This window comes from Lynx rufus, unplaced genomic scaffold, assembly GCF_022079265.1.
Source record: "Lynx rufus isolate CCGP_SWC_20201006 ecotype Redwood Valley unplaced genomic scaffold, mLynRuf1.p SCAF_15, whole genome shotgun sequence".
NCBI classification, from domain to species: domain Eukaryota; kingdom Metazoa; phylum Chordata; class Mammalia; order Carnivora; family Felidae; genus Lynx; species Lynx rufus.
Window position 1 is genome coordinate 36,403,645 of NW_025814829.1, and position 26,292 is coordinate 36,429,936.

General features: G+C 35.9%; 1 protein-coding gene across 1 annotated transcript in view; it reads left to right on the forward strand.

The window, feature by feature from the left end:
* XPR1 (xenotropic and polytropic retrovirus receptor 1) overlaps positions 1-26,292 on the forward strand; it is a 212,720-nt gene that overhangs the window by 117,698 nt on the left and 68,730 nt on the right. Inside the window, exon 3 of the mRNA XM_047076861.1 lies at positions 15,412-15,513. Within this exon, the coding sequence (XP_046932817.1) occupies positions 15,412-15,513 (102 nt within the window). The remainder of the gene's footprint in view (positions 1-15,411; positions 15,514-26,292) is intronic.

Below are 26,292 nucleotides of genomic sequence, written 5' to 3' on the forward strand. Positions count from 1 at the left end.
CCAGCCCTGGAATCAATCTCTTGTCCTAAGAGCCCTGACCCCTTTTATTGGAGATGGTATTTAAAAATCAAGGTCTGAGCTCTAGGTGTGCCCATTGTTAGAGTAACATTTTTCCTACATTCTGGTAGTGGATAGAGCCAGGGTGTGTGTGTGTTAACCCTTGCATAAACACGCTATCTATTTCTGTGTTTCTTTATCTACATATATTTAACAACCATTAATTCAAACGGATATCTCTGATTCCACTCCAACATATAAAGTTCATTGTAGCTTTTCTTCTTTTTTAGCTCCCCAAGGCACAATTCTCTAGTACTCCTTCTTCTCTTCTGTGCCTGAAATTTACCTGACACTCCTTGTCCCAGGAGATATAGACTGTTTATAGTCAATTAATATTCTCGGGGTTGTTATGGTTAGTAATGTTTCTGAGAAGAGTTATTTAAGAGGCTAAGTGTAAGGGAAACAAGGGAGATAATGTGAATATGAATGTTGGGGGTAAGGGAAGAGGTGGTTTTGGAGTACTTAGAAAATGTTCAGGCAGAAGAACAGCTTGTGTTAAGATCCATAGGTAAGAAAAGTATGGCTGATCCAGTAAAGTGAATATAGTTCAGGATAGCTATATTGGTTGAGACATAGAGCTTGTAGTTTTCATGTCATTGTGGTTAGAAAAGATGGTTGATATGGTTTCACCCTTCTTAAATTTATTCAGACTTGTTTGGTGACCTAACATATGATGTATCCTGGAGAATGTTTCATGTGTACTTAAGAAGTGTGTGTATTTTGCTATTGTTAGATAGAATGTTCTGTAAATGTCTGTTAGGCTCATCTGGTTAAACTTGTAGTTTAAGTCCAGTGTTTGCTTATTGATATTCTGTCTGGATTGTCTGCATTGCTGAAACTGGGTTATTGAACCCATTGAACCATTGAACCATTATTGTGTTTCTGTGTCTTCCTTAGATGTGGGGAATCAACCCCTTCTCTCCTCTGGGAGAAGCTGGGAGTTGGGAGTTCCCTCCCAGTTGCTAGGGGAGTGGGGTTTAAGGTGAGAGTGTGTCTCAGTCTTTCCTGATCATTTCACTAAGGGTGATGTGGGCATTTTCTCTTTCGTCTGATATGTAAGAGTCCTCAGCTAGTTTCTGGATTTTTTTTTTCCAGAAAGGAATTGCTCTGTAAGTAGTTGTACAGGTGAATTCAGGAGCCTCCTATGTCACCATCTCAATCCATGTATTGTTTTAAGAGGGATGCAGCAAAAAAAAAAAAAAAAAAAGAGGGATGCAGCTACAGAGTATGCTTTAGTTGCTTAGGTAGTAAATTTGTCTATATGTAATTAGGAGCCAAAACTGTTATTTTTGGGGTCAGAAATTGTTTTGTTTTTTTTTTTTTACTTGAATTGAAAGTGTTCTTTTTTTCCTCGAGAAAATAGGAACTTTGCCACCTGTCCAAATCTCCTATTTAAAATATGCAAAATCACTGAACATTTTTAAAAATTTCATTTTAGTGGTCACTTGTTCATTTCCTAAATTTCAATACTTTATATACTTTTCCTTTGGTCTCATATTTCTCAGTATGATTCTGGGATGTATTTTGTTAATTATCTATTAATGATTGGAAGAGTCTCTTTATTGGTTGTTGCTTTCTGGCCTAATTTGAAGAATACTGAATAGTCCCAAAATACAGAGGAGGAGGGAAACATATGAAACCCTGACTTTTAGGGAATTTGAGCTAAGAACTTATATGTATATATTTTAGTTGTTATGTTGCTTTGATATCAGAATAAAATTTGGGAATATAGAGGAAATTTTTCAATAATTTATGGAGCTTAAGGAATTAACAAAGAATAAAACATACCTTAATTTTTCGGTACTTTTTTTGTTAGAAACCTGTTTCCTCACTTTTTATATCTGATTGGAATATTGATGTTACATTCATCGTAAATGCATTCTATCTTTAGCTGCGTGCCTGGCACTTTAGAGAGAAATGAGATAGTTACATAATTATAGTTCTTTGAAAGCTTTATTCCTGGAATAAGTAACCAGAGTGGTTTTACTTCTTATGGTTCATTCTTGTACTCATCTTTGCAAGAAGAAAAAAAAAAGAAAAAACTGAAAATTCAGTTAAACTAATACTATTCATCTTGGGTAATCAGATATTTTATATTTCTTTGTTTATAGTAACTCCATTCTTTTTTTTTTTTTTCAACGTTTATTTATTTTTGGGACAGAGAGAGACAGAGCATGAACGGGGGAGGGGCAGAGAGAGAGGGAGACACAGAATCGGAAACAGGCTCCAGGCTCTGAGCCATCAGCCCAGAGCCTGACGCGGGGCTCGAACTCCCGGACCGTGAGATCGTGACCTGGCTGAAGTCGGACGCTTAACCGACTGCGCCACCCAGGCGCCCCTAGTGGTATAGTAACTCCATTCTTAATAATATTTATGACCTGTTGCTTTGCAGAAGTGAAAAAGAACTGTGATTAGTAATAATTCAGCTGAAGGTGGATTTAACTAGATAAATTTAATTAGTAAGTGGATTTAAATAATGTCAGTCACTTTCCAACTATATGAAGTAAATAATTAGGTTATCAGAATTAGCAAGTGGAAACCATTCAGTAAAGAATAAGTAATTCTCTCGGAAATATCATCTGTATACAAATTAGTATTTTGTCATGATGATTCTATGAAGAACAGTGCTGGAAGAAAGTCCTTTATTTATTGTCTTTCAAGGGAATTCATTTCCAAATCTCCCATCCATACTAAATCCTGAAATTGATTTGCCTTAGTAGTTGCCAGCAGCCAAGCAGTTCCTTTTCAAATGGTCTTGCCCTGATTTTTTAAAAGAAAGCTTTGTCTTTTGCTAAATCTGAATTTTGTTACCATGCTTTACCTGTGTAGCCCCCAAAGGAATAGTCTGAGATACTCAAATTCTTGGTGTAGATGCTAAGAATGTGAGTAACAGGGTAATAAATCCTGGGATGCCTGGGTGGCTCAGTCAGTTAAGTGTCTGACTCTTGATATCGGCTCAGGTCATGATCTCAAGGTTCATGAATTCAAGCCCTGCCTCAGGCTCTGAGCTGACAGTGTGGAACCTGCTTGGGATTCTCTCGTTCTCCTTTTCTCACTGCCCCTCTCCCGCTCTCTCTCTCTCTCAAAATAAATAAACTTTTTTTAAAAAACAAGGTAACAAATCCTTTTGTTTTACAGGGTAACAAATCCTTTTGAAGTAAAATTGTTTTCATTGTTTGTTGTCAGTGAATTGGAAAGAAGACTTAATTGTCAGCTTGTGTATTATTAAAATTAATTTTTAACAAAAAATCCCTATGCAGTTATTGGAAGACACTTGTAAGTAGTTCAGAAAATTCACATTGCTACAATAAACTTTCAGTCTGAGCTTATTTATGTGAAAAGTATTTCTCAGCAGTTATATCTATAAGATGAAAAATAGTGATATCAGTGTTTCTTAATTGTCTCATTCTACAATATTCTTAAATTCTACCAATGTGATATTCATCATGCTAGCAATAATGTAACATTTATCAGTGGGTATATGAGCTAATTGGGAGGAAAGCTCTATCTATTTAAATTTAAAAATTAAGTTTATTTTCCAATTCCCAGTAACATTTTACTTGTGTTTAATACTTGTCAAAATTTATTACATATTTATATTGTGTTGATGTAGTATGTTCTAATAATTCTAATGGTAACCCAATCCAGAAGAAATTTTAATATTTAGAGCTTTATGGTTAGGAAAGTTTTTGTATTTAAATTGTAATTTATATATACTTAATGGCTAGGAAGTATGATAGGATGATCAATAAATGACTTTCAAACCTAAAAATATATTAGAATAAATTCTGCAATATGAGTAGAGTAGAAATGCAAATTCAAGAAAACAAAATGGAAAAAAAAACCCAAAATGATATGAAATTTCCAACTGTTAAAGAAGAGCTTATGTGTATATTTAATAATGAATGATAGTAGTTACCATATTATGATGGCATTTAAATTCCATTAGCCACATTAGAAACAGTGTCATTTTGTTTTAAACTGTAAATAATTACAGTGCACCAAAAATTACATTTAAACTATTTAAATGTGTACAGAATCTTTTGTCATAACTTAAATATATGTAAGAAAGTTTTCCAAAATTCTTTTAGAGGTTACAGGGACAAAACACATTTGAAAACACTAGCATATAATACCTGCTTTACTATTGAGTTGCGCTCATGTTAGAATTACCACTATTTCATTTATTATTTTTTTATTTTTTTTCCTAGCAGACATTAGGTAAATATTCATTGAAGTGATAAATACTTTTGATTGTATCAGAGTTAGTGCCAATAATTTCATCTCAGTTACATGTCACTGTCTGAATTAAAAGAATTTTTTGTTGTTCTACCATGACTATTTTAAAAGCACTTTTAATTAACCTCATCTGATGGAACCTCAAAATAGATCATAAAGTTTTGCTTAGGACCCTTCAGTGTAGTTGGGTTTTGCAGAAAATAGCAGCTTTAATTATGGAATAGGAAATTTGGAACTGCAGGGGGACCTAGAGATTGTCTAATGAAATGCTCTCATTTGTCAAAGAGAAAACAAGAGCCAGAGATTCACTTACTCAAGGTAATACAGGTAATTGACAATAGAACCATATCCAATATGTCACTAAAACCATATTGATTTCAATATTGTCTCTTGAATTTCTCCACTTCTTATCTCCAGTGACTTCACCCTAGTTAAGGCTATCATGGTAACTATTGTGCTACATCTGAGTGGTCTCCCATATCCCTTTATTTACAAAGCATATCTGATCACAATTATTCCTCTGCTTAAAATTCTTCAAAGATGTCTCGTTGGTCATAGGGAAAAGGCTAGCCCTTTATTTTTCAAGATCCTAACCAATCAGATCCCTGCTTGCCTGTTTGGCCTTAACTGCCACCATTGTTGTCCTTGCCCCCTGGGTTCCATCCAGTCACATAGTCTTTAGTTTCTCAAATGTACTATGCCTCCTTCCACAGCATCTATATGCTGTTCTGGCATATATGCTTAGAGCACTTAAGCTCTATCTAAATGCCTACTTATCCTTCAGATTTCATCTGAGGTGACACTTCTTCAGAAACTCCCACACCTCCCTTCCCTCAACTCCTTGCAGACTAGATAGATCCCACTGCTATTTTTTCTCATGTTTACATTTTCTTCAAAACCCATATTACGTTTTGTGTATTTGTGTGATTATTTGATTAAAATCTGTTTCCTCAGGTAGAGTGTAATCTCTGAGGGTGGAGTCTACATGCATTTTGCTTATTATTGTATCCCTGGTGCCTGCCTCGTACATACAAGGGACTTAATACTTGTTGAATGAATGACTCCCAGTTCTATTTCTACTACACCAGTGATTTTAGAGTAACATTTTTATTTTTGAAATCTTCTTAGCCATATGCTTTATATAATTCACCCATCTGTTGATGAAGTAGCATTTGAGAAAAAATAGAATTTCAAGTTATTTATTCCTAATTTGTAAATCACACTTAAAAAAAAAACACCTTTTCTCCTTAAAAACGTGAAATCAGTAGTGCTAAATATTCTTCCTATATGTGATGGAACACAGTCACATGTTAATTTTTATTCATCAGCTCTTTCATTTATGAGTAGTTTTTGAGAGGCTAAGAAGTCATAGCAACTATCGGATATGGAATATAATAAAAATATAAAGAGGTGATATTAAAGTTAGTGCCTCTCCAACTAGTGTTCCACAGAGTAATGTTCTTGGAAGTTTTGCTAGATACTCTACACCCCCTTTCCCATCTTTCCCCTGCCGTTCCCCCTCCACCCCAAAGAAAGATTATATTCTTATAAATAACTTTGAGAAACACAATATACTATATCTCCTTCTCATAGAATAATAACAATGCATATTAGCATAGTAATGCTTCTTTACCCTTAAAGCAGAGTTTTCCAGCTGTGGCACTGTTGACACTTTGGACTGGATAATTCTTTGTTGAGAAGGAGGGGAGAGAGAGGATGAAGTCCTGGCCCTTGTAGGATGTTTAGCAGCATCCCTGTCCTCTATCCATTATATTCTAGCAATACCCTTCCTGTTGTGACAACCCAAAATGTCTCCAGACGTTGCCAAATAACTCCTGGGAGGCAAAACCATCCCCAGTTGAGAACTATTACCTTAAAGAGATCAGTTGACTTCTGTTTGCACTCATACTTCCCAAACTTACTTGAATTCCTTGGAATTCTTCTCCATTCATCTCATACCTAATGTCCTGGGAAATGCTATTTTAAATAATCATTTAGTGAAAGTAAACTAATTCTACTTTTTAGATTCCTGCTTAAAACCCTTCAATATTTTCCATTGCACTTAGGATAAAATTCAAACTCTATGACATGGCCTTCCCACGTGTAAAGGCCTTTGCCTACCGCCCTAATCTTAACCTCCTATCACTACCTGCTGTTCAGTTCCATAGTAACCTGCCTTTCAGGTTCTCAAGCACCCCAGCTCCTTTCCTAATCTGTTATTGCCACTCTTGGGAACTATTTTGCTCTTGCTCTTGTTCTTTCTCGTCCTTTAGGTTCAGGTTTCAGATTAAATGTCATCTCCTAAGATGAGATCTTTGCTGACCATCTCTTACCCTGCCTGAAGGAGAGCTAAACATCCCAGTACCTACCTCCCTTCTTATACCCTGTTGCCTTCACAGCACTTTTCAGTTTGTAATTCTTTTTTTTATTTGTGTGAGTTTCTTTCTGCCTCAGTCACTTGAATGCACAGTCTTTAAGGGACAGGAGTCACATCCACCTTGTTCATCATTACTTACATATCCCCATCATTTAGCACAGAGCCTAGCATCTAATAGGCACAATCATTATTTGTTGAATAAGTAAATGAATGTTTTAATTTATCAGTGCATTTGGAGCTAAAATGTATTTTATTGAGATATAATTCAGATACTACAAAAATTACCCTTTAAAAGTATATAATTTAGTAATTTCTAATACATTCACAAATTTCTACAACTGTCCCTACTGTCTGATTCCAGAACATTTCATCATTCCTCATCCCCTCCTCCTCCCCCCCACAGCCCATGCCAACAACTAATCTACTTTCTGCTTCTGTGAAATTGCCTGCTCTGGACATTTCATATAAATGGAATGTGTGGTTTTTAGTGCCTGGCTTCTTCCCTTTGCATAACGTTTTCAAGATTTATCCATGCTGTAGCATGTAATAGTACTTCATTCATTCTTATGGCTGAATAATATTCCATTATATGGGTAGGCCATATTTTGTTTATACATTAATCAGTTGATATATTGACACTTGGATTGTTTTCACTTTTTGGCTATTACAAATAATGCTGCTATAGACATTTGTGTATAAGTTTTTGTGTAAACATGTTTTCGCTTCCCTTGGGTATGTATCTAGAAGTGGAATTGCTAGATCATATGGTGATTGTATATTTAGTTTTTTGAGGAACTGCCAAACTGTTTTCCAAAGTGCTTGCACCATTTTGACATTCCCACCAGCAATGTATGAGGGTGCTAATGTCTCTTCATTTGTGTCAGTTTTCGTTATTGTCTGTTTGTCTGTCTCTTTTTTAATCATAGCCATCCTAGTGGATATGAAGTGGCATTGTGGTTTTGATTTGCATTTCCCTAATGACTGTTGATGTTGAAATGTTTTCATATGCCATTGGCCATTTGTATATTTTTCTGGAGAAATGTTTATTCAGATCCTTTGCCCATTTTTTAATTGGGTTATCTGTCTTTTTATTGTTGAATCCTAAGAGTTCTTTATATATTCTGGATACTAGACCTTATCTGATATATGGTTTATAGATATTTTCTCCCATTCTGTGGGGGTTCTTTTACTTTCTTCATAGTGTTCTTTCAAACACATAAGTTTTTAATTTTGATGAAGTCCAATTTATCAACTTTTTCTTTCATCCCTACTGCTTTTTGTGTCATATCTAAGAAACCATTGTGTCATCTAAGGTCATGAAGATTTATGCCTGTTTTCTTTTGAAAGTTTTATAGTTTTAGCTTTTACATTTAGGTCTTTGATTCATTTAGCTGTTTCATATATGGCATGAGGTTGGGATACAACTTAATTCTTTTGTGCATGAATATCCAATTATTGGAGTTTCATTTTTTTTAGTGTTTATTTTTTTGAGAGAGAAAGAAAGAGAGGGAGTATGTGACTGGGGGAGAGGCAGAGAGAGAGAGGGAGAGAGAATCCCAAGCAGGCTCCACCCTGTTAGGGCGGAGCCTGATGCAGGGCTTGATCTCATAAACCATGAGATCATGACATGAGCCAAATTCAAGAGTCAGACGCTTAATCAACTGAGCCACCCATGTGCCCCTGGAGTTTCATTTTTTAAAACTTAATAAATACATCATAATTTTTTGCAAACATTATTAACATCATTTCAACATTAGCAGTTTCAAAAAATAATGTATGAAGCACATACTGTCTACCAGACGTTATGTTGGACATAAGATCTAAAAAGATAAAAAAAAAAAAAATCCCTCCTTTCGGTATCATAGAGCTGGAAATTAAGAACATGGAAAGTTGTAATAAAAAGTTGAATGGGGGGCGCCTGGCTGGCTCAGTCGGTTAAGCGGCTGACTTCAGCTCAGGTCATGATCTCACGGTCCGTGAGTTCGAGCCCCGCGTTGGGCTCTGTGCTGACAGCTCAGAGCCTGGAGCCTGCTTCAGATTCTGTGTCTCTCTCTTTCTGACCCTCCCCTGTTCATGCTCTGTCTCTCCCTGTCTCAAAAATAAATAAAACGTTAAAAAAAATTTTAAAAAAAAGTTGAATGGAACATATAAGATATTTGAAGAAATTAATAATGGTTTTAAGAAGTAGATTTTTGAGAGACTGCATGTGAAAGTAGAATGACAAGTCTCGTATAAAAAGAAAAATATTCCTGACAGTTGCAGCAAAAAGCACTTGATGGTGGTTGCTATGCAGTAGGGATGTTTTACCTTGATTAGTACTCTTAGAGTCATTTGCTATTAATTTCCTAATTTGGGGGTGGATGAGAAAAAAATTTTCTGTCATCTCCAAATTTGAGGTAAAATTTTGACCATAATAGAAATGACAAAGATATCTGTCCCTCATTTTCTCTCCCTGTCTCTTTAGTATAGCTGACTTAATATTTATTTAATTCAGAGCAAAGGGTTCTCTACAGCAGTGTTCTCTGAATCATTCTTGACCAATTCTGGATTTTTTTCACCGCTTTGTCTTCCAGGGATTTTTCCTGTTGATGCTAATCTTAGAATTGTTGATATGTGTTGTTAAGATTTGTAGTTATTTATGCTACCTTTTTTAAAAGTAGGCTTAATCTTTTGAGATTAATTACTGAATTAAGGACATGTTAAATTCATTTTATTAGTGTGCTTGGGCTGTCATAACAGAATACCATAGACTGTGTGGCTTAATCAGTAGAACTTTATGATCTCACAGTTTTGGAGGATTAAAATGCAAGATCAGGTGCAAGCTCTTCTAGTATGGCTTGCAGAGGGCCTTTTCTGGCTACTTTTCACCTGCCTTTCCTCGGTGTCCACATACAGGGGTATTTCTGATGTCTCTTTCTCTTCTAATAAGGACACCAGCCCTTTTGGAATAAGGTCATCCTTATGACGTCATTTCATCTTAATAAACCTCTTCAGAGGCCTTGCCTCTGAATACAGTCACATCGAGGAGGTACCTGGGTGGCTCAGTTGGTTAAATGTCTGACTCTTGATTTTGGCTCGGGTCAGGATCTCACAGTTTGTGAGTTCGAGCCCTACGTTGGGCTCTGTGCTGACAGTGTGGAGCCTGCTTGGGATTCTTTCGTTTTCTGCCCTTCCCCTGCTTGTGCGCTCTCTCTCAAAATAAATAAACTTTAAATACAATCACATTGGGGATTAGGGATTCAACATTTAAATTTTGGGAGAGGGTGGCTGCACAGTTCAGTGCATAACATTTCAGTAACAAATAGATGTCACTTTTATATTCTTTATTTTATAATAAGAAAATATAGTGAGTTTCTGTAAAATTTACATTGTTACTGGAGGGGGAAAAATCCTCGTGTTATCTAGGTTCTCTACACCTGTATTTTCTCAACTCTAAAACGGGAAACTGGCTAGTTGATTTCTGAACACTAAAATTCTGTTTCTTCAGTTTAGGATTATTGATTTCTAACATTATTCAGCAGGTAGGTTATAGGAAGCATAATAGAAATGGATATTCTAGAAATCAGCATTCCACCAACTTCTCATAACTGAGGTGAAGGGCTTAATCATCCTGTTTTCATCTAAATTGATACAGTTAACTTTTTTTCAACTAGCTGTGCTGGTTAGATTTTACTATGTATAATTTAAAGATTTGTATGCCGCATGTTACTTTTTTTCCTTCCAGTTAATAATACTCTTTGTACAATGTAATTTATTTATCATCCGTGGCTACATCTCATTGTAATGAATTCAAGCAATACAATGAATATAGATAGCGAAATGTGAGATTCCCTTTCATACCTTCTCCTCTTTCAAATGAAATAACCACAATTAACAGTTTGTTATGCATTCTTCCAGTCTTCTTTCTATGAATGTACATATGAATATTGATTTATGCACATATTTTTTCATAAATGAGATCATGCTGTATATATTCTCTTATTTAAATTTTTCATCAGCAGTGTCTTACAATTTTCATACATAACCAGGATGTATGTCTATCTTTTTTAAATGGCTGCATAGTGTTATATGATATTATAATTTATCTGTTCCCCTTTTGTTGGATGTTACTTTGTTTTATTACTATTAAAAACAGTGTTGCACGAACATCCCTGTGCACACATCCTTTTGTGCAGAGATTCCTTTAGAATATATTTCTTACATGTGGGATTGAACACACTGAAAATTTTGATGGCCTTCCTAAATGGATTTGCAAATTTACATTCTCACCAACAGGGAGCAAGAGTTCATTTACCTTTACCATTGCTGAAAAAATACTTTAAAATTTATTCCATTATGATGGTTTAAAAATTATATTTCATTATTTTGAAGTAACATCTGATATCTGGGCTGTTAAGCATCCTTTCTTTTGTTCATTGGCCATTTGTATTTTTCTATGGATTCCTTTAATGTACCCATTTTTCTGGTTTGTAAGAAATTTTTAAAGTCTATTACTGATTTGTAAGATTTTAAAGTCTATTACTGACTTGTAAGAAATTTTTAAAGTCTATTTTGCATGTGAATCCTTTATTTTAAATGTTGCATACATTTTCCCTGTCTTTTAACTTTGCTTCTGGTATCTTGTAGAATGGAGATTTTTCATTATGTGAGAATGTCAATCATTCTCTTTATGGCCTGTTTTGTGTAGTGTGTAGGGTACTTTCCCCATGTAGGGTTATTTAATTTTTTTCTGCTATTTTCTAATATTGTTTCTTTAACTCCATTTGGAGTTTATTTAAATGGATGGCTCAACCCTGTTTTTATATAGTCCATTCTTTCCTCACTGATTTGACGCTCCCTTTATCTTAATCTTAAATCTCTGTGTACAAGTTTCCCCCAAAATAGACTGTTCTTATGAAACCTTTCATAAGCCAAAATGATGTATAGTGAAGATACTGTTACCATTAATTTATATACAATTTTATAAATATAAATATACATTTATATTTTTATAAATATAAATTTATAACAATTTTTAGTGTTCCCAGGCCCCCAAAATATCCTCTCTTATGCTTTTCTGATACCTTAGGATATACTTTGGTCACAGATGCACAAAATAAATCAAGATAAGGCACAGATGCTCACTGACATGGTTCAAAGCTATGGTGGCTTGATGCTGAGATACTGAGTGCAGTTCTCGGAGAAGGTGCTTTGTGGGGTCACTCTCACTGCTCAGGGTGCTGGCTGCCTTTGTAATGGCCTGCTGCAAAACAAATGCTGAAAACTTTAAAAAACATTTTTTTTGTAAAAGCAGAAATCCTCTTCAGGTTTCTTTTCAGTTAGCAAAAACAGGTACCGATGTTATGTCTTTTTATGTAAAAGTAAGTGGTGTAACTTGAACTTTCAAAAATGGAAAGTATCTGTATATGCAAATCTATTTTTATGTATAATTCTTCCCTCTTTTTGCTATTACTTTTCTCTCTTTTTTGCTATTACTTTTTAGTGTTGCTGTAAGCTTGTCTTACCCTCTTGTAATTTGTGGGCATTAAGTTATATCGGAACCAGAAATCTACATAAGAGACTGCTGGTATTTTAGATAAAACAGTCTCTAGTTGAGGAAATGAAGAATTCTTATGAGATTGATTCATGAGTAGAATGTTACATACTTTAATACATAAAATTTATTATGTTTTAGTTTCTCAGAGGCTTATTTAGGTTTTTTGGTTTCTTTGTTCTTGGTAATATTTTAAATAGTTGATGTTGCTGAATATGCAACCTCTATATAAATATTAGTATGTTAAAATTATTTTTAAAACAAGCTATATTTAAATCGCTTTGGTGAACAACTTTATTTCCATCATCTCATGTTAATGTGTGTTAATGAAAGCTCTCTGTTAATAGGGAAACAAAGTAAGTATGACCAAGCCCATATTTTGGTTTTAGGTTTTCTTTCCTAACAATACAATGAAGAATAAAATAAAAATGAAAAGAAAATAGGTAATTAACTCTTATTTTAAATCAGCTACAGCTAGATGTTATTATAAGAGTAGCATCTGTTACCACGGATCATCTCTAACTCAAGGTCACCTTAAAAGAAAGCTTTGACCGGCTTTATACTTTGAAAAAATAATTCTCAGTGGCCTTGGGCAGCTATAGCCTTTAGTGTACCTAAATTACTGAGCTTACATGAAGAAGTTAAGAGTGGCCATCCTTTCTTCCCTGCAAAATCGGTAGAATCCTGCATTATCTATTAAGTTCTAAAGTATAAGAAATAAAGAAGTAGATATACAAATAAAACTTAAGGTTTTGTGTAGTGGTATTTTTTTTCACATTTGCGTTACTCAAATTAAATGAATAGATTTGACGTGCTTATTAGAACTTCATTTCTTTTTAATTAAAAAAAAATTTAATGTTTATTTTTGAGAGAGACAGCGTGCGAGAGGGGCAGAGAAAGAGGGAGACACAGAATCTGAAGCAGTCTCCAGGCTCTGAGCTGTCAGCACAGAGCCTGATGCAGAGTTTGAACTCAAGAACTGCGAGACCATGACTTGAGTTAAAGTCTGATGCTTAACTGACTGAACCACTCTGGCACCCCTACAACTTCACTTTAAACTTTTGTTTTTGTTTAAAGTATCTCTGATACAAAGAAATAGTATATATGTAGGTGTTGCATATTACTCAAGGAAATACCATTTTCTCTTATTCCTGGATAGTTGAATTGTTTAAGGGTTTTGGGGATTGCACTAAGATTTGAAACATCTGAGGGACATAAAAGAATCTATACTTTTTCCTAGACATTTTAAGCTTAGGATGCTCGAGAGATCCAGAAATAGGATAGTTCTGCATTATAATTAGCATCTGGAGTCTAGTCAAATCTCACTTGGGCAAGAAACATACCCATTTAGGCTTGGGGAGGTGGGTTTCCTGAAGCTACATATGTCTGTACTTACGATATTCAGTAAATTAATAGCTATATGATAGAACTCACAAAGTGGATCCAGCCTGCAGAGACATATATTGATTGGCCTATACTGTGTTTTTAAAATATCTAGATTTATGACTTCTCCTGAAAATTGGAAGATCTGACAACCTTAACCACCTATTGCCACAGGGCAGCAACTAGCTAGATGGACATATGCTCTCACTTGCCAGAATGCATACCACTCCTTATCCTGAAGATGTCTGTTGCCATTTATCACTATACTTGCACAGTCACCCATTTGCTCAACCCACTTATGTTCATACCCAGCATCTGTAGCCTTAAAATATCTAATTTATAACCATCAGTCTACATTTTTCTATGCTGGTGCAGCTAAGTGAAAATGAGTTGATAGCAATTTAATATAGTAGGAACAATTGATTCATTTTTTTTCCCAGGAACATATTACATATTCATGTCTTCATTTTTGTTCCTTTTTTTATTCCCTGAAGTATTTACTTTTGCTGAATCCTATTCATTTTCAACTCCCAACACCTTGACTCTTCCTTGATCACCTCTGTCTCCAGTAGCATCTTCCTGTCCCCAAGTCTTAGAACACTTGTTTTCTCCACCACTGTAAATTTATCATAGTGGAGATTTAGAGTCTCATCCAGTTAAAAAATGGCTGCATTCCTATAAAGAGGCCTTTTAGTAGTCTTCAACGTTTATTTATCTTTGGGAGAGAGAGAGAGACAGAGCATGAATGGGGGAGGGGCAGAGAGAGAGGGAGACACAGAATCGGAAACAGGCTCCAGGCTCTGAGCCATCAGCCCAGAGCCTGACGCGGGGCTTGAACTCACAGACCGCGAGATCGTGACCTGGCTGAAGTCGGACGCTTAACCGACTGCGCCACCCAGGTGCCCCAGTAGTCTTTTCTTAATATGGTTCACAATTCATTGTTGTCATTTTGAATACTAAGAAAGTAGTAAGTTTAAATTTTGTTTCCCTAATGTATTTTTTTAAGTTTATTTATGTGTTAAAGTTTATTTATTTTGAGAGAGACGGAGACAGCACAAGTGGGGAAGGAGCAGAGAGAGAGGGAGAGAGAAAGAATCCCAAGCAGGCTCCATAGTGCCAGTGTGGAGCCTGATGCGGGGTTCAAACTCATGAAACTGTGAGACCATGACCTGAGCCAAAACCAAGAGAGACAGAGCTTATACAAGTGGGGGAGGGGCAGAGAGAGAGGGAGAGAGAATCCCAAGCAGACTCTGTTCCTGGCTAGGGCAGAGCCCAACTCGGGGCTCAATCCCAGGGACCTTGGGATCATAACCTGCGCTGAAATCAAGAGTCAGACGCTTAACCGACTGAGCCACCCAGGTGCCTGGTTTTTGTTTTGGTTTTTGTGTTTGTGTTTTCCCAATAGGCTTCACGCCCAACATGGAGTCCAGTGAGGGGCTTAAACTCATGACCCTGAGATCAAGATATGAGCTGAAATCAAGAGTCAGATGCTTAGCCAGCTGAGCTACCCAGGCACCCTTTCCCTAGCTTTCTTTTTTTTTAATTTTTTTTTTTTTTCCAACGTTTTTATTTATTTTCGGGACAGAGAGAGACAGAGCATGAACAGGGGAGGGGCAGAGAGAGAGGGAGACACAGAATCGGAAACAGGCTCCAGGCTCTGAGCCATCAGCCCAGAGCCCGACGCGGGGCTCGAACTCGCGGACCGCGAGATCGTGACCTGGCTGAAGTCGGACGCTTAACCGACTGCGCCACCCAGGCGCCCCTCCCTAGCTTTCTTAATTGACCTTTGGTCATTAAATTTAAATGTTTTCCTTGCTTTCAGTTACAGATGAGGACACAGTAAAGAGGTATTTTGCCAAGTTTGAAGAAAAATTTTTCCAAACCTGTGAAAAGGAACTTGCCAAAATCAACACATTTTATTCAGGTGAGTAGTTTTTTGGTACAACATACAATAGAATTTCTGCTGTTACAGAAAGAGAAACTCTGCATGTCATTGTTTATTTAACCTTCTGATCATTATTTTAAAATGGTGGCTTGTTTTCCTTCCTATACTGCATTTAGGGATGTTTTCTATAGCTAAGGTAGGAATACATCTGGTGCTTCAGTATTTAAGCCTAATATGGTCATTGCCTAGATTCTTTTGCAGTTGCAAGGATTTGGGAACCTCCTTGTGAACCAGTACTTTGTAGAGCTTCGCTCAAGTCCAGGCTAAAGCTTTAAAGACTCAGAAATTTGATTTTATCATCTCAAAGCTAAATTACAGCTAAATAAGCAGTTCCTGCTTATTAATTACATTTCTTTTGTCTTTCCATTGTATGGAATTCTCATTTCTATCTCTCTAGAGCATTGTCTCCAGAGTGGCATCTACAAGATGCCATTGGAGTTGAGGAGGAAATACTAGAACTTCTATTTATTTATATCTGACCCTTTAAAATTCTGTTTTTTATATATGTTTACTCCCCTAGTCCTTTAACTTCTGTTTTTCTGTCTCACAGAGCTCAAGTTTCTTGACTCCTTCATCTATTCCAGTTGACAAGACCCCTCCCAGAATTACTTCCCTCTCTGTTAGTCATCTTAACCGTTTTGTCCCTTGTGCTTTTTAAATCCTTTTACCCTCATTGCTTTGTACTGCTTCTGCCTAGCAAAATTCCAACTGTGAACCAATCCAGCCTTTCCTTCTCCATGCCTATTCCCTGGGTGCTTAGGATAGCTAGGGGAAAAAAATCACATACCAGAACAAGTTTGAACCAGTGTAAATTCACTGTTACATTCTTAACTGTGTCTTCAAAGCTACCCACAGGTCCTAATCAGTGCCCTTTTCCATGCTCCAAAATTTTTTTTTTGGACCCAACTCCATTGTCTTGAATTTTCTGACCCCACCATCTTTCCCATCATGCTCATTATACTATACTCCTTCCTTACAAATAAAAATAAAGGCCTTCAGCTCCTGTTGGTGTATAATACTTAGGCAGATCTAGGCCACCCCTCCCCCAAAATACTTGTTCACATTCTTACCCTGATTTATTTCCCTCCAATCTTTTTAGAAAAGATATCCCTCTTTAGTCCATGGCAGATCTCTGCAACTACTGATTAAATTTTAGCTCCTCAAGACCTTGCGCCAGTAATTATTTCTTCTAAGAATTAGTAAATAAACGCATCGTTGATTTTCCTTTTAACTGGTTTAATCTCCTTAGCAAGTCACTGCCTTTTAGCAAAAAAGAAACAAAAAAGGAAGCAAATGCCTTAGTTCTCCTCACCTCTCCCTTATGGCATAGCATGTCCTTTGCACTACACTGTAAGTACCTAGAATGCAGAGACAAAATAGCAATATTATTTGAAACTGTGCAGTGGATAGATTTTCAACAAGGGAAAAATGTACAGAACAATTGCAATGTGCAAGAACAGAGATAATTTCCATAATTAGGAGTAGGAGTGAAAGAGGAACTAGCAATGTAGACAGAGAAGGAGAGGGCAGCCATGTAATGAAGAATGAGGAAGAGGAAGCTAAGAGGAAGGCATTTGCAGGGGAAAGAGTGTTTAGACTGAGAAAAGGCTATAGGATATGACCTACGCCTGTAAATGAAAAATATAAAGGTCAAGTTTATTAGCTTTTTTTTTTTTCTGTGATTTTTTTTTGGAAAGATCTCTGAGCCCAGTTCTATGTGGATTATTGAGATCACAAAGAGTAGATAATGCTTATTGGTATACAAAGAAAAAAAAATATCTACTGTTAATAAGAGATACATACTACATGTTAAGTTGTAGTAAAAACTGTATACAAATGTGACCCATCACACCTAGTCAGATATGTGTATTTTATGTATGTTTGTATGCATCTATATATGTGTATATATGCAGTATATTTAAATAATTAATATTTTTTCATGGAATAATATCCTTACTATGTGTAGTATATATTGTTTTCTATAATTATTTCTCTTTGACTTATAATATGCCAATTTATGATCCACACAATTGCTTTTATGACCCCATATTGAGTTATAACCCTAGTTTGAAAAATGGTATCTTAAATTTCATTATTTTTCAAAAATAATTTTAGGCTTTCTACTATTGAAAGTTTGGAGGCTGTGATTAAATGACTTCCTTTTTCCTAGTGTGTTGGCAGGACCAGTAGGGCATGTCTCTTGATGTCACCACAGAGGAGGTACAAATTGATAGTCTTCAGACTGACTTTTTGCCAGGTCAGGAAGTGATGGGTAATATGAAGACATGATTGACAGAAATAGAATTTGGCACTTGTTCTAGACAGTATCATTTTCCTCCTTATTTAGCCACCTGCTCTGTGGCAGATTATCTTATAGACAGCAATCCTCAGAGACTAGGACACAGAAAAACTATAAATAACTAAAATAACAGGGATGAGTTTAGCGTATAAACCTACCTCCACCACTTATATCTCACAGATTATTTAATGGTCAGCTAATAATGGTCACTTTCAAGTGAGATATAGTCTTGACTGAAGCTTTTAAGTACCCCCCAAAAAATTCTATAAAAGCCAAACAAAACATAGAATGAATACTACTAAAATGTACATATTTATTTTCATACCAGTTCTGTTACCTACCAGTTACGTTTTGGATTTCTGAACCTTACTATTTTTTTAGAAGAAGTTTACCATTTAACCTTCTTAGGCCTCTATGTACCTTGTTGTAAGATGAGCAAATTCATTCCCAGTCCTCTAGGGTTCCACATGTAATGAGTTAGAAACAATTGACAATAGTTTGATGTCAGTCATGTAAGTCATTGTATTGCTCTTTATTTTACTTATATTAATATATAAAATCTTTTAGACCGTGGGAGGAGAGGGAAGTTTTTTTAAAGGAAGGCTCCTTTTTGGTGATAACATTACTAATTACTGAAGTCTCCTAGGTCTCTTTGAGTACTAAAAATGGCATCAATTCTAGAGGCGATAGTGTCAGAGATCTTTTTTTGTGGTGATCAGTAATATCCTTTTCCATTGGTAATATTAATGACTTCATGTTACAATACCTTTCTTTTTGAACCAGTTTGCTTTCTCCATTCAAAATACTTACCTTCCAAGCCATGTTTTCATGTGCCTACATAAAAACAAAATATTAGAATGTGTCTGTTGCTTTTAATATTCCATTATTAAAACAGGCAAGCCTTTTTTAAAAATGTTTGTTTATTTTGAGAGAGAGTGCTATAAGACCCGGGGGGGGGGGGGTGACGGGGAGGAGAGAGAGAGAGAGAGAGAGAGAGAGAGAGAGAGAGCATCCCAAGCAGGCTCCGCCTGTCGGCTCAGAGCTCAACACAGGGCTTGAACTCACGAAACCATGAAATCATGACCTGAGCCGAAATCAAGAGTCAGACACTTAACCTACTGAGCTACCCAGACGCCCCAGTTGGAATGTTTTAAATAGCTAAGGCCTTCTTCCTTTGTTTCTAAACAGTCTGTTTTTTCTGACCTGTCCTAAATTTTTGGCTTCAATTATTCTGAATTCACAGCAATTTTATGAGCTTTTCTTTCTTTACCAAAAAAGAGGGAGGGAAGTGGGAAAGGTAGGAGGGAAGGAATGAAATTACAGTAGTGTTATTCAGAAGTATGAAAATTATGGCATTAGAAACAGATTTATTTCTTGGCTATAGAATATTTTCGGGCTTCATATATATGCAAGACCAATTGGATAATAGTTACTCAGAACTATTCCTATTACAGTTATTCCTGTAATCCTATTATGTCTATTTTTCTTTATTCTTACTGAATTTGAAGCATTGTATATTATTATGCCACTGAATGTGTGTAATAAAACATAAGTATCTCTTTCACTGAAATAGTAAATATTCATTTTACAAGTGATCATATGTATCTAGTACCCACATAGCTAAATTATGGCTTAATGACTGATATGTGTGTATGTGTTTGCTTGCATATGTATAAAGACATGGATTAAGTATATATTAATTAGTGTGATCATGGGTCTGTGATATTGTTTAAAATTCCCATTGTCCTATTATTTTTTCCTACATCATGATTGTCTTGAGTTCATTTCAACAGAATCATTTACTTCAGAGCTATTAAAGAATGGGGAGGTGGGGAGAAGTTGGAAATTATTTATGTACTATCCACATATCCACTGTCCTTCTCTTCTGTCATATCATTTCTTTCTTTCTAAGACTGAGAAGATGGGCAATGTCCATGGTCATGGAGTAACACAGTTGCCGGATGGCATCTTAATAAAAAAGCCGACTGTCATCAAAAGTAATGTTTTTTTTAAACTGTGGGTTGCAACTCTACACATGGGTCAGGGAATTAAAATACGAGGGGTCATCTCAGGTATTTAAAAAATATATATGGGCACCTGGGTAGCTCAGTCCGTTAAGCATCTGACTCTTGATTTCACCTCAGGTCATGATCTCATGGTTTCGTGAGTTCAAGCCCTGCATCGGACTCAGCGCTGGCAGCATGGAACCTGCTTGGGATTCTCGCTCTCCCTCTCTCTCTGCCCCTCCACCACTCATGCTGTCTCTGTCTCTCTGAAAATAAATAAACTTTAAAATAAAAATTAAAAAATACATGAAAAGAAATAGTAGAATGGGAATAGTAGAATAGCTATTGTGTGTATTGGTCAACTGTACTATTTCTTTTATGTACAATATGATACTTGGTATTTTCAAATTTTGTACTGTGGAAAGTGACATGAAGAACCATTGACTTTGCTTAGAGGAAAAGAGAGGGATTGAGGAAAAGCCTACACAAGAAGTAAAATTTAAATTGCATCCTTGAAAATGCGTAGGCATCTCCACATGCTCTTGGAGTAGCATATTGAGGATAACAGTCGGAGAGGAGTTGGAGTGCAGTGTTCCAGGGAAACACCTATCCAGATGCATTGTGAAATCAAAGTACATGACATATTTGGGACTGAGGAGTATAACAGATAGTCTGCTGAGGCTGGAGTTGTTTTACCCACACATGGAAATTTTAGACTTCAGTATTTGAGGTGTAACAATCTCAGGTAATAAGAATTCCAGATAAAAGCACAAAAATGTCATGTAATATAACAATTAACTACCCTGAATCATCTAGGATGGGTCAGCCGTCTTACAAATTTTGTATTTCAAATAATACTGACATCCATAAATTGAATTAGCAAGATCATAACATTGCAAGATAAGTATACAAAAAAATCAAAGTATTCTAAAACACTAACGTTGTTTTATCAACAATTATTCTTGAGTTGCATAACTTTAATAGCTTTGTTATTCTTAAGATAGTTTATAGTTCTGAAATAACTTTTCTCTAAAAGTAAAATATATATAAATCTGGTGAAAACTAAAAAAAATACCTTGTTGGGGTCCCTGGGTAGCTCAGTCCGTTGAGCGTCCAACTCTTGATTTCACCTCAAGTCATGATCTCATGGTTCCTGAAATCAAGCCCACATTGGACTCTGCTCTGACAGCTCAGATGTACTCTTTACTCTGTATCTTTCAAAATAAATAAACAAATAAGTAAATAAATAAATAAAAATAAGATCTCGTTAACCCTAATGTCCCTAATGTATTTAAGGGACATATAGGTGCTTTGAAAGTTTTGAATGGTTATTGGAAATTTTTATCAAATATTTTATTATCTGAGAGCTTATGGCATTAAGCATGTATTCTTAAAATAATCTGTTCTCATTCAGTCACTGAATTTACTGGAATGTGTAGAGATTGGAATTTATTGCCAAGATAGGCTATTTTTATCAGTATTTATAAAATTACTTAGAAATATTCATTTTTATTTTTTAAGTATATTTGTAGAGTTTAATTCATAGGCCAGAATACATTTTTGTGTACATATATACCTTTTCCCAAATTCTGTGCTGTCCCATATATTTGAACTTTTTGGAGCCCTGACTCTAGGAAACTGTGGTGTCATTGAAAAATAGATTTGGACACTTGTCAAAAGCAGTGTTTCTCATCCTTTTTAAACCTATTGATAAGTATTAAACCCTTTTTCTAAGTATAACACTGTAACTATGGTAATACTGAATTCTTTTTTGAAATATGCTTTATACTCCCCTACTTCCAAACAAGGATTTTCCTTTATGTGCTCTTCCAGATAGCTTTCCCCTTAAGGAAGAGAATCACTGGTTCAAAAACTAGCAAAATACCCCTGGCATTTATTATTCCTCTATTTCTCTATAGGCACTTGGATTACTAGAGAGTTTTTCCTACATATTCATTCATTCACTCAGTCAACAAACATTGATTGAGCCTACTGTATGCAAGCTCTTATAATATAAAGATGATGATGATAGTCCACACAAAAATTTATGTGAATATTAATAGCATAATTTATATAGTAAAAAAATAGAAACAATTGTCCATCAACATGCATATTTAAACAAAATGTGGTATATCCACCCAACAAAGTATAATTCAGCAATAAAAAGAACAAACTTCTGTGGATGAACATCAAAGTCATTATGTTAAGAATCCAGACAGATGCAAAAGACAACACATCGTATGATTCCTTTATAAAAGTGTCCAGAAAAGGCAAGTTTATAGAAACAGAAAGCAGATCAGTGGTTACTTGGGGCTAGGGGTGGGAATGAGGAATGACAGCCAGTGGCCATGACAGAAGTGTATGGGATGTTGGAAATGTTCTAAAATTGAATGGTGTTGATGATTGCGCAACTCCACAGATTTACTAAAAATCACCAAACTATGCTTACCATCGGTGAATTCTATGCTGTGTAAAGTATATCTGAAAAAGCTATTAGAAAATTGCTCACCATTAAAACATGAAGATTTTTTTTGCTCTCGAGAGAAGGATTGGCCTTAGAGAGCTCACGGTTAATGAAACAAACATATAAACAAAGAATTATATGTTCAGTGTGCTTTGTATGCATGTTTGTGGTCTAATGAGAGCCCTGTAGAGGGAGTTTCAAGTTGTAGCTGAGAGTTGTTAGGCAAGAAAGACTTTACGTAGAAAATAATATTTGAGGTTAGCCTTGTAAAATGAGTGAGGAGTTTGCCAGATGGGGAGGCATTTGTTTCATGACGTTGCTGGCATGCAGGAAGTAACAGTTCTTCTTTCTTTCCATTTTTTGGACTACTTTCATTTTTAATATCCATATGATGAAAGATGTAAATAATTACAAAATTTATGTATTGACATTTGTGGCTAAGGATGGTAAACATATAGCAAATTCATATATCAGTCTTTTAACAGTAAAAGTTGATCATTCGTATACTTACGATTTTCTGGCTTTTGGGTCTTACAAGTTACCTAAGATTTTTAATCAGCAAAGTAATTTATAGTTGACCTTGTCTCACATTCTTTCATTATATATTATGTATGTATTTGTGTGTACTGTTTTTTTGTATGGCTTTTAACTAGTTAGGGCATAAATATTTAAGTTGTTAATAAAACAGAAGTGTTATATGTATCTTTTGATCTAGAAGCATCACGAAAAAATTACTGAATCATTAAGTGCACAGTGAACCAAGAAAGAACCAAAAAGTTCTATATTGTTTTTGATCAGAAGGATAGGATAATAAGATAAACAACTTTGCAGTAGAAATGCTTGGCTTTAATAAGAAATTTGAGATTCATTTTGCCTTTTCAGTTGGAGATTTGAAAATAGGTAAATAGTTCTTTTTCTTACAATATGGATGATTAGGAAGAAATCCTGAAAACCTCTCAACTACAAAACAGTAAGATGTTGCATAAAATATGCAAAATTAATTAGATACAAAATAATATGCTTAGTATGGCTAAAGACAGAAGAATATCAAAACCATGAACAAAGAAGAAACGATCAAAATTGACTTTTTAAAATAACCAATTAGAACTTTTAATAATTAAAATATAATCACTGAACTTAATATCTTAACCAGTTAAACCTGTAAATTAGGTAGAGATTAAGAGAGAATTTATAGGAGCGCCTGGATGGCTCAGTCGGTTAAGCGTCCGACTTCAGCTCAGGTCATGATCTCACTGCTTATGAGTTCGAGCCCCGTGTCAGGCTGTGTGCTGACAGCTCAGAGCTTGAAGCCTGCTTCAGATTCTGTGACTCCCTCTCTCTCTGCCTTTCCCCTGGTCATGCTCTCTCTCTGCCTCTTAAAAAAAAAATGTTAAAAAAAAATTTAAAAAAAGAGAATTTATACACTTGAACATAGAGCTGAAGCAGTTACCCAGAATGCAACAAAAAGAGGAAAATACAAACTATGTAAAAGAGCGTGAAGTCAAGAGGCCATAGTTTGTATCTATGATTTTGCCTTTTCCGCTACCCTTTGCCCTCAGCCAGAAGCCCAACTGACTAGGGTTCTTTAGTGGATAGAATGACCCAGACTTCAATTCCTAATGGGCCTGAATCGTCAATAATTCTTTTCTTTGATGTCTGCGGCCTCCCATTAATTTTTATTACTTGTCATGGAAATACTAGGATATATTCCAAAGAGTCTCCTGGGTTATGGACACAATCCTCCCTGCTCCTATTGTATATCAACAATTCACTTTCCCCTTGGTCATTGGGATCAATCACTAATCAGTAAACAACTTCTTTGCCTAGTGGTTCAGTAGTATGATGAGCCCCAAATGGCCAGGTGTTTCTCATCTTCCAATTCAGTGTAACTGTTGTTGTATTCCTCTGAAAGAAGCATTTCTTCTTGAGAACTAACCAATAGGCAGAGCTCAAGTTGCAGATTGGGAAGCAAAAATTGGGTGAGTGAATTTTTAGTATAGTAGTGAAAGGAGCCACTCTCACTTCCATTCCTTGATTCGTAGACTCTGTATTTTGACTGTGTTTGCGAAAACACCAATATAATGCTATAAGGCAGAACCCTATTCTTCAAGAGTTTTGTCTCTCATTTTAAGTCTTTCTTTGAGCTAGCAATTTCTGGGTATGTGGTAGGACCATTATATTCCATGGATATGCTTATTGTTTTACTACCTTTGCTGTGAAATGAGTTTTTTGATCAGAAACAAAGCTGTGTAGTATACCATGAAAATGGATAAGACATTCCAGGTAATAGTGGTGCTAGCCAGAAATGTTATGAGCAGGGAAGGCACAACCATATCAAGAATACATTTATTCCAGAGAGGACAGATCTGCCCCCTGCATCCAGTTGCATTCAACCTGCCACTAGGTGGCTGACCAGTACTTATGGGGAATGATGCCATTTCTGGGGCTCAGACAATGCTGGCATCTGCTGCCAGATAAGAAGCTGCATTATTAGGTGCATAGCTGCATACCAGGTGCTAGAGGCTGTGTTGATTTGCTCCAGTGATGATACCACATCTAGAATGGCAGCTGACATCAGAATGAGCACTTGATTACATTTGCTGTGATCCACAGTCATTCTTCAAGATCCATACAACTTCTGCACAGACTAAATAGATGAATTAAATGGGGAACGATAGATATCAACATCCCTGTATCTTTCAAGTCTCTGGTTTTGGCACTAAGCTCTGGAGTTCCCCTAGGGATGTGTTTTTGCTTCTTGATTATTATCTTGATAGGGAGAAGTTCTTGGAACTTCCACTAGTCCTTCCGACAATAATGGCCCTTATCCCTGGGTCAGAGTCAATGTGAGATTTGTACAAATGGCCTGATGTTTCTATTTCAGTTATACATTCTAGAACTGAGAAAGTAATCATAGTGTGAGTTCATGGACCAACTGGGTCCACTGTGAGTTAAACCTGAACACTATAAATCTCCATTTGACTGCTGGGCCAAGTGGCATTTGGAGTCTCTAGAAATTTGCATCAGTCCAGAGATAGCATAATTCTAAGGAGGCCTCTGAGATTCCATCCTCCTCATGTATTCTCTATCTTTTCCCAGTTATTCAGTCAAACATCTATCTAGGTGTTGCTCTGAAGGGATTTTGCAGCTGTATTCAAGGTCCCAAATCAGTTGACTAAGAACGGGAGATTATCGGGGCACCTGGGTGGTTCAGTTTGTTAACTGTGTGACTTTAGCTCAGGTCATGATCTTGTGGTTCGTGAGTTTGAGCCCCATGTCGGGCTCTGTGCTGACAGCTTGAAGTCTGGAGCCTGCTTCAGATTCTATGTCTCCCTCCCTCTTTGCCCCTCCTCTGCTTACACATATGTGCACGCACTATCTCAAAATAAATCAACATTAAAAAAAAAAAAAAAAAAGAATGGGAGATTATCCCAAGGAAGCCTGACTACTCACATAAGCGATTAAAAGAGACTGAGCTATTCCTGAGGAGAGAGATTCAAATCATGAATATTCACGAGGTTGTACAACCATCACCATTATATAATTCCAGAACATGTTCATCATCCCCAAAAGACCCCATGCCCATTAGCAGTCATTCCCCATTCTTCCAACCCCCTAGACCCTAGCAATCACTAATCTGTATCTGTGTTTGCCTGTTCTGGACATTTCATATAAATGGAATAAGATAACATGTAGCATTTTGTGTCTGGTTTCTTTAACTTACCATGGTTTCTTCAAGTTTCATTCTTGTTGTAGCATGTATCAGTACTTCATTCTTTTTTATGACTGAATAATATTTCCTGTGTGTGTGTGTGTATGTGTGTGTGTGTGTGTGTGTTTCACTTATCCTTTCATTGGTTAATGGACATTTAGGTTTTTTTTTTTTTTTTTACTATTTTTCTAGGTTTTTTTTTTTTGACTATTGTGAATACATATTCATGTATATGTACAAGTTTTTGTGTGAACGTATGTTTTCAGTTCTCTTGGGT